This window comes from Corvus brachyrhynchos, unplaced genomic scaffold, assembly GCF_000691975.1.
Source record: "Corvus brachyrhynchos isolate BGI_N302 unplaced genomic scaffold, ASM69197v1 scaffold59, whole genome shotgun sequence".
NCBI classification, from domain to species: domain Eukaryota; kingdom Metazoa; phylum Chordata; class Aves; order Passeriformes; family Corvidae; genus Corvus; species Corvus brachyrhynchos.
In genome coordinates, this window is record NW_008246054.1 from 6,200,886 (window position 1) to 6,210,494 (window position 9,609).

At 49.4% G+C, this 9,609-nt stretch overlaps 1 protein-coding gene across 1 annotated transcript in view; it reads right to left on the reverse strand.

Moving 5' to 3' along the window:
* Nucleotides 1-6,157: 6,157 nt before the first annotated feature.
* The window catches only part of NAIF1 (nuclear apoptosis inducing factor 1), a 4,245-nt gene continuing 793 nt past the window's right edge, over nt 6,158-9,609 (reverse strand). The window contains exons 2-4 of the mRNA XM_017745426.1: nt 9,508-9,606; nt 8,221-8,670; nt 6,158-7,643 (exon numbers count right to left, since the gene is read on the reverse strand). Coding sequence (XP_017600915.1) covers nt 7,636-7,643; nt 8,221-8,670; nt 9,508-9,606 — 557 coding nt within the window. The 3' untranslated portion in view covers nt 6,158-7,635. The remainder of the gene's footprint in view (nt 7,644-8,220; nt 8,671-9,507; nt 9,607-9,609) is intronic.

Here is a 9,609-nt window from a genome sequence, read left to right on the forward strand (position 1 = left end):
CAGAGCGACACCGCCGCGCTTCGGGAATACCGACAGCACGTAACCCCCGCCCTCCTCCCCGAGACGGGAGAACGCGAGCGGCGCCGTCCGATTGGACAGCAGCAAGGAGGCGGGCTGAGCAGTGCGAGGCAGCGATTGGTTGCTCCGGCACGGGGCGGGGAGGGAGTGCGAGGATTGGAGGGGAGGGCTGTCAGTTCGGACAAGCCCCGCCCCCTGCCTGAGGGGGTGGGCGGGAAGCGGGCTCTTCGGTGTCCCCACAGCGGGAATTGGACCGCGGGGCTTCCCGCCCCACAGGATGTCTTGGAGCCCCTCTTCAGGCTGAGCAGCCCCCAGCTGGCACGGGAGCTGAGGGGATGGCAGGGGCCTGCGGTTGGGGTGTCTCCCTGCCTGGGCCGAGGTGATGGCAGGGGCATCGCTGACATGAGACATGTGGAGCTCCTGGAGTGGGTCCAGCGGAGGGCAGTGAGGATGACTGGGGAACTGGAGCATCTCTGTTATTAGGAAAGGCTGAGGAAGATGGGCCTATTTAGCCTCGAGAAGAGATGACTGAGAGGGGACCTCATTAATGTGTATAAATACCTAAAGTGGGATGCTAAGAGGATGAAGCCAGGCTCAGCTCAGTGGTGCCAACCACAAGGACAACAGGCAATAGGCAGAAAGCAATGCCCAGGAAGTTTTACCTGAACATAAGGAAGCACTTCTTTCCTGTGCAGTGATTGCTCACTGGCCCAGAGAGGTTGTGGAGTCTCCCTCACTGGAGATATTCCAGAACCATCTGGATACAATCCTGTGCCATGTGCTCTGGGATGACCCAGCTTGAGCAGGAAGATGGGACCGGATGACCCTCTGTGGACCCTTCCAACTCAACCCATTCTGTGGTTCGGTGACAGATGTGGTCTCTGTGTCCTCCTGACAGCTAGGAACCCTTCCCCTGGCTTATCCCAGTGCCCAAGCAGCTTCTGGTGACATCCCTCTCATCAGTGTGTCCCATGAGCTGCAGGCACATGGTTCCTCAGGCTACTCAGCCGTGTAGCCATCCTGTCCCCACAGGATACCACAGAGTGGCTGTGGGTCAGGCCAGCAGTGCCTGGGCTGCCTGGGAGCAGGAGGGAGGCCCTGGCACCACTGAGCCCTGGGGGCAGCTCGAGGCAGGGCCTAGAGCTGGAATCTCACCCTCCACATGTGAGATGTGGCAACCAGTTGGGCACATCTCTTCATCGAAATGGCTCCATGTTATTATGTGCTGCTGCTGTGTCCAGTGCTGCGGCTGGGATCCCTGGTTAGGCTGGATTCCATCCTTTAAGGGCAAGCAGAACAAAATGTCTCTCCTTGTCCTGAAGGAGCCTGCAATCATCAACGTGATTTGCCTAGTTTTTAAATTTAGGGATTTGCCCAAGAGCCTCTGTGGCTGAGAAGTTGATGCTCATACGGGAGGAACTGTTCTCCAAGGCTGATATGCAAATCTTGGATGAAAGCCTGGGAGTCCTTGCTATCTGCCAGGCTTTGATGCCCAGACTCCTTGCCTGTAATCTTTGCCATCTGTGTAGACGATATCAGAGCTATCAAATAATTCTACCACAATGTGAGCCTTGAAAAAAAAGAGTCTACTAGGAAAAGTACACAGCAGTGTCCTTGGATAAAAGTGAAAAATTGAATCAAGCCAAATGCATTGCTATGATTTTTGCCTACCAGGTTAAGCTTACACAGACTTTGGACAGGGAAAACATTTTGTATTGGTACACTGAAACCATCACAGGACATACCAGGAGTTACCAGGAAACAGCAGGGTTTACAGCTGCTGTTACAGGCAAGATTTGAATCCTTCCATCGGTTCCTATCTGGTGTTTTCAAGGCTTTGAGGCATTGCTGGAGATGGGCTGGTATTTTTTGATTTCTGTTTCCAGCTTATTGGGAAAGAGCTGAGCCTGCTAAATATTTGATATTTACCAAACTGTGATGCTGAAATACTGGAGGCATCTGAAGAATCCAGCCCTGTTCTCACACCTCTCATGCCCCAGCACACTGCTGACATGTGGATGCTCTGCTTCCATCCCGAGGTAAAGGACAAATGATCCCTGTGTGTGGTGTGGGAGGAGATTGTATGTTATCTGCTATGAGTCACTCTGATAAATAACCTTCTCGAGGACTTCTCTTGTTTATAGCAACAGCCTCAAATGCTAAAGTTTACAGAGACTTTAATCTTTGCTGTTCTCAAGCATATTTACTTCGCAGTTTTATCAGAAACATCTCCGGAAAACCTCAGTGTTTTTATAATTAATTGAATAATGTGACTGATGTTAAAAATAAATGGGTTTGGAAAAATGCCCAGTGAGCTGCTGAGCAGTGTGTAGTATAGCAACCGTAGCTGCATTCTCAGGGATATGTGTATTTTCCTAACAAACGCAGTCTCATGACTGAGAGATTAAATCTTTATTAGTTCGAAATTCACCCTGTTGATTTTGCTGTGTTTATGCTGCATAATTGTTTCTGAAGAAATTCACATGTTTTAAAGGGACAGTGCTCCTGTTTACAGAGGGGATCGGTTAGTCTGAGCCTCCCACAGAGGGAATCTGCGAGTAGGGTATCTTCATCCATCCACCATCCCTCTGGTTTTATATTATTTTCTGTTCCAGGCGCAACCCATTAGCCATGGGACCGTGTGTGTGACCAAGGGGCTCTGATACATGTGGATTCTGCTCATCCCAGACTCACATCCTATGGATTTCTCCTCTATGGCTGTGCCCACCTCACCTCAGCTCTGTGACTCCCAGCCACGTCCTTGCCCTGTGCTCTTCCTGACCTAAGACTTTCCCAAGGCCGCTCCCCAGTGCCGCCACCACTTCCTCAACTTTTGCTGGCTCAGGGCATTGTCTTATCAGTCTGGGATATTTTTATCAGTCTGGGCTCTGCAGTTAAGGCTGGGCCTCACCTCTGCTCTCCTGGAGAGGTGTGCCCAGCTGGCCAAGGCTGGGACCGCTGCGCTCTGTGAGCGAGCACCAACAGAGATGCCTTATCTTGCCTCCTCCCTGCTTTGAGGACAGAGATAAGGCAGCAGTGGAGAAACAAGGCAAGATAAATGCAGGAGGGACAAAACTCAGTGAGGTGAAGTGAGGTAGATCCTGTAATGCATTTGGTGAGCCTTCAATTACTGTCTCTTATCCCAGGGGAATCCCAGATGCACAAGCCCTGAAAACTACATCATCAGCATCTTCCTCTGGAAAGCATCATCACACTAATTCATTTGTCCTGGCAGCCAAATGATTAAAGTTTTAAAACTAAATTACACATGTTGCTGTAACAGCATAAACAGAGTAATGGTTCTCCTCTGTTACACCTGTCACCTCTGCTGTAATTGCCTTAATGAGCTTTCAGCCTCATCATCCAAAAAAAAAGAGATTATCACATGACACTTTATGCTGTAAGTGTGTTCTTGGAGCTGTGGGTGGGATGCGATGACCTGCTCCAAGGAGCTGTGGGTGGGAGCTGCAGTGGATGGGTGCCTTCCCCAGGACTGGGGGAAGCTCCAGGCTGGGGAGCTCCCAAAATGAGGCAGGGGGTGCAGACACCACAGCAGTGTAAGCTGTAGCAATGCAGGCAGCTGGAAACCCTGTGATGGGAATGGGTACCTATCCCCATTGCATAGGATTACCCCATGGTGTGGAGTTACTCCAACCTCGTGTCTTCTCAGCTTAATAACAGGCTGCACTTTGACCTGCTTGTGTTTGTTACTTTTTCCATATTTAACTGAACTTATCATCATAAAGGCCAGGAACTGTTTCACTTTCTGTGCCAGGCTGGGTTTCCTGTTGGATGTGCAAAGGACACACCTGCACCGTGGGTTTCTGGCCTGCCAGCACTGGGAATCCTGTTATCGACAAAGGGAGCCCAGGAATCTGGAGTCGGTGGATTCCTTTCCCCAAATATGCAGCTAGACCTGAAAATCCAGCTGCCTGGCTTTTTTTGTTTACTGGTTTCCATGTCTGCTTCAGTGTGTCCTGGGAATGTATGGCAGGACTCTCCATGAGGTCTGTGGGTAGAACTGGATCTTTGTTTGTTTGCCTCTTCCAAAATCTGCAGACTTGGAACCTGCTTTGCCTCAAGGCTTGTTGAGTTTATTAAGCCTTATCCTGTGGCTGTATCCCAGCTATCCATCCCTTCAGTGGTGTGCTGGACAAGAGACTTGCTGGTTGTGGCTGGTTGTGGCTGGTTGTGGCTGGTTGTGGCTGGTTGTGGCTGGTTGTGGTCTGTCCCACTGACTTCAACCCCACAAATACTGCTGTTACCCCAAATACATCAGAAGCAAGTGTAAGTCTGTGGTTCCTCCTTGACATAGCAACCTCTAATTTGGGATCCCAGGTGGCAGAGGTGAAAGAAACTGTCCCTGCTGGCGCTGGGATTCTGTCTTGGGTTAATCACCCGCACATCTGGGACCCAAGGGCTCATGAGCCCCATTTGCAGGTGATACCGGCTTCATTCCAGCACTCAAAACATGGCCTGGCCATTTTCACACTGACCTGACCACCCTTCTGCTGACAGCACTGGCTGGCAACAACCTCTCATGTGACAGCAGGAAAAAAACCACAAAAGATCCCCAGAAGGATGCTTTGCCAAAACAGGCTTGACAAACTTTAAAAATATGCTGGAGGAAGTAAAGGTTATTTGGGTGAGTGTGCAGGTGGTATCATTCTGTCCCTCAGTGAGGATCTGCTCCCAGAACTGTGATGTGGTGATGGCACTGCACTGTACTTGTGGGATACTGACATATGTGTGGCCTTCTAAAAAACCTTAAAACCTGTCCCTTTACTTATAATGAGGAACTTGATGTGGTTTTTTTCATCTTGTGCTTGCCCATTCGGTTCTACAGTGAACTCATCCCAAAGACAGACACCTCAGTGTCCTCTGCCATGTCTGTGAGAAGCAGAAGGACCTGTTCTGAGTCCCCAGGCATCCTGACTTTTCCAGGGATATCTCATTGCTGTGCTCGGCCCTTTGAATTTCTTCCTCTCCAGGCTCTCAGCCCTGAAAAGATTCACCAGCGAAGGGAGCAAACAGGATCCCACAAGGGTCTGGAGGACAGGGGTGGCTCCTGGGACAGCGCAGTGCCGCAGCTCAGGATCCCGGCGTGCAGTGCCATCTCCTGGAAAGCCGGTCTGCAGCCGGACACATGGTAAGCAGAGCTTTGCTCCGGAGGGAGCAGAAGCGCTTCTGGCGGCTTGGTGATGCCTCCATGGCCACAAACATTCTCTTCTCACCACTGAGAATCCCCCACCAAATTTCCCTTTCCCCAGCAGGCCGGAAGATGCTGCTCACCCTCATCTCCGAGGCACCCTGTGGCAGAACATCTCTGCATGGCTCCTTCCCAGTCTGGATGTTGAATACAAATCTCTAGGTACAAAAAGAACAGCAGAGAACAAATAAACATCTATAAATGCTACTCCTTAGCTTTTGTTCTGTTTGGGCATCAGTTGCCTGTTCAGTTGAGTGTCCTGTGTATTTGTTTGCCCTGTCAGTGTCCTGTTCACCTATTCCTCCTGGTTTTAAGGGACACTTTTCTCTGTCCCTCCCCAAGTTTGATGACCTCTTCATGAGCAACAACCAAGCCCCTCATCACACAGTTCACCCTATATTTAAAATGTTGCCACATCTTTTTAATGAGACAAAAATCTGTACACAGAACACGCACTTGAATGCTGCTGGCTCTTGACTAAGCTCTACACTTATCCTGAAAAGAGAAGAAAAATGGGTGGTTCCGATGGCAATATGTTTACTCCTCTAGAAAAGTAACGCAGCTGAAGTGCTTAGTCACTGAAAAAATGCACACTGCAATTTAAAGCCAAAGGCTGGTATTTCTACCATTATTTTAGGCTTTGTGACATCTTCTGAGCTGTTGGGAGATTACTGTACTTCAGTAATCTGTCAGACACTGTGAAATAACTCGTGCTCCAAGGTAAGCCTGTAAAAGCTATTATTTGAAAAAGACTGTAATTATGTAAATACAAGGCCACAAGGTTCACAAACAAGAAGAAAAGCTACTGTGACTCGTGGTTGTTCACAGCTCTCCTTGGTCCCTTCACAGTGAGGATTCTGTGTTGCAAAGTTGTTGTCATGAACTCATTTTCACTTCCGCCTTGGCCCATACCAATGAACTGAAACAGCCTGTTTACCAAAATGTATTTTTTATTAAAATTCAGATTTGTAAAGGAGAGATCATTACACAAATGAGGTAAACCAACACATATGACATAGTTCTCACTTTAAAAATAAATTTCAATTCAGCAATTGATTTGATTCCACAAAGTCTAAGAGGAAGAGTCAGGCAAGTGCTACGCATGTGGTGAGATGCCAGACAAGGCAGGATCCACCCCGTCTCAGCTTGGAGGTGTCAGTCCCAAGGGAGCCTTTCAGGGACCAAACCCTTCTCATTGTGTTGTCCTTTTCTCCCCCTTCAGATTTGCAGACAAGAGATGAGTAAAGGACAGGGACCAACAGCGGTGACCTCTTCACCTACTGCTCTAACCAGGGGTCTCCCATCAGCATCTCCCCATTAAAGGCTGTGTAAAGGTTTCATTTGATTGTGCAAATTCACTCCCTTGCCAGCCCTAAAGGAGACTTAACAGCAAGTAAATACCAGCTCTGGAAAAGTTCCATTTCAAAAGTAATACCTGGCAAGCAACAAGCCTGTCAAATGTAAGCCACTTTGCAAGGTAGAAGGAGACGAGTTACACTTCCTTTTTTTCTTTCCCTAAGTTACTGCAAGTCTGTGAAAATCATGTTGACCATCCTGTGCAATTAAGCTTTCTCATTAAGGACCGAGCCCCATAGCCTGAATGCTTCAGAAGTGGCTGTGATGATGTTTTACCCTGTATAACGCTATAGGACAGTGAGGAGAACCTCAGCTCTGTTTCTCAGGATGCGGCCGGCCAGCAGACAAACACGGAATGGCTGGACTCACTTCCAGCTCCCAAACAGTACAAAACAAACTCCACCAGCAGCAGAACCAAGTAATGCCCCAAAATTCACTCAAATCAGTGGCTGACAAACTCCTAAACATTGGGAACTCCTGTGTGGCTGCAGCTTAGTCCGGGACCTTAGTCCAGGTCCACTTTGATGGATCAAGGTATTCTGGAGGTGCCAAACTATGCAGATGAGGTGGAGATGGGAGTTTCACCATTCAATCCACCTGAGTGAAACTCATCCAGGCCCTTGGGCGTTTACGCTGTGACAAATAAAGACATTGCACCAAGACGTATCCCAGGAGAGTTTCTGGTACCCAAGACATGAAACTTCCATCACATCTGCCAAGCTGATAGAGAAATTTCATGACTGCACGCAGATAAAACATGAGGTGAATACACTGTTTCAATCCCACCGGGATCCTCAGGGGAGGTGGGTGGCACTTAAACTGCACAGAGGCTGGGTGCTGGTCTGCATGGGCTGGATGTCACGCTGCAGCATCCATAGCTCTCAGTGCAGAGGGAAGGTTCAACCACATCCAGGACCATGTTTCCAGTAAATGCTTCCAGCAAGAGCCAGAAATGCATTCACTGTGTGCGCTATGGTTCACGATCACTGTACCTTGGCAGCTGCAGCACTGATATCCCGACAAAACTCTCCATGTTAGAAGTCAGTTAAAGGCTATAGATCTTGAGAGAGAGACAAAGAGAGAGGCGTCATACTTAGGAGAGATTTTTTCCAAACAGAAATTAAAAAATAACTTTAAAAAAAAAATCTATTGTTCAAGGAACTAAAACAACCCATATTAAGTTGCTGGTTTATTACACATCCTGCTACGGCTCTGAATGAGAGTCTTAAAAGGCAGATTAGCACAAGATTAGCAGAGAAAGCTGTTCAGGCTTAGCCAGGCTCCAAGGGAGCCATTCACACTGAGAAGAGCCAGCACCCCTCAGTCCCAAGTGTCCTCTGCCAGCATGGGCAGGTTTTTAGCATGGCAGATGTCCTATAGAATCATAGAATTGTTCAGGTTGGAAAAGACTTCTAAGATCATTAAGTCCAACCATTTCCCCAGCACTGCCACATCCACCACTAACCCATGTCCCCAAGTGCCACATCTACACATCTTTTAAATCCCTCCAGGAATGGTGACTCCACCACTGCCCTGGGCAGCCTGTGCCAGGGCTTGACAACCCTCTCAGGGAAGAAATTTTTCCTAACATGAATCTGAAGTTCCCTCCCATCACTGTTTCTTTCACTGGATCATACCATCTTGCTGCCCTGTCTGGCCAGGGTCAGTGGTGACCGATGGACTGGGTGTATTGCTCTGCAAAAATCGACGGAAGTCCTTAATCATGGGGCGGAGGACCTGGATGAGGGCACTCAGTGCTGCCTGTGTCCCTTCCATGGCCTGTGCCTGCCGCTCCTGGGCGCACGCCTGCACCTCCTGCGAGCGTCGAATCATCTGGAGCAAGTCATTCTGCTGCTCCAGGTGCTGGGCAATCTCCTTCACGTGCAGATTGGTCACTCGCTGCTCCTGCAGGAGCTTGGCTGAGTTCAGGGCAATGCGGCTTTTCAGCTCCTGGGGCTTGGCAGACACCTCGTGTTGATGGGCCATCATCTCCAAGGGCGCCTCTGTGGTGACAGTGGTGGGGGCTTCTGTGGTGCAGTACTCCACAACCCCATCCTCCAGACTGTGGTAGGTTGTCTCTGCAGGAACTGAGAATAAAGGACAGAAAGGGAGTCAGGAGTAGCTGCGATACAGGATTTTTATCTACAGGACTATTCAGTGAATAGCACAAAAATACGGCCTGTTCAGTGAGATAACATACAATGGCCAGACATGCACAAAATGACCTATTTAAGTCTACTCCACCCTCAGTCGAGCTTCCTTCTGGGCAGTACAATCCAAAGGAATAGGGAATGCCTTATCTGTCTAGACAATATAATTTCTCAACCTCCAGTTTAGAACAATTTTTCCAAGCAGCATGAACTGACTGACATAACAGCAAAGACAAGATTCAGAATGGCCCCTCTCGGTAGAAGAGCTGCTCTTTACAACACTGCACACTGGGAAATCAGCCCTGGAAATGTTTTTCCCTCTGCTTTTGTTCCCAGAGAGGGACTGAAGAATCTCCCAAGGTGCAAAGGATCCTTGACTCCTTTGTCCTTAAGGCTGAGTCCAGCTCTCAAAGCTGACTTTCAGTATGTGCCTGTCTTGCGGCCACTCCCCTGCAGCACAAGGGCAGACTGGGAGGAGCATTTCATTGCAGAGATGTGGGGATTTCTTTTTGTTGGGGCTTTCTTTGCCCAAAGAACTTGTGGGCACCTGGAAATGCTCAAGGCCAGGCTGGATGCAGCAACCTGGTCTAGTGGAAGGTGTCTCTGCCCATGGCAGGGGGCTGGAACTGGGTGCTCTTTAAGGTCCTTTCCAACCCAAACCATTCTGTGGTTCTTTCCCCACACAAGGCTCGGGGTCTGCTCGAAGAGGGGTTTCAGGGCCTCTGTGTGACCCTCCAGTCCAGCCCAGAGCGTTCCAGCGGGCGCAGCACTCACTCTGGGTCAGGGTGACCGTGGTGGCCGACGCGGTGATGGGGATCTCGCTCCCGTCACCCGCGCCGCAGTCCCCGCTCGGCAGGCTGATGATGGTGGCCTCTC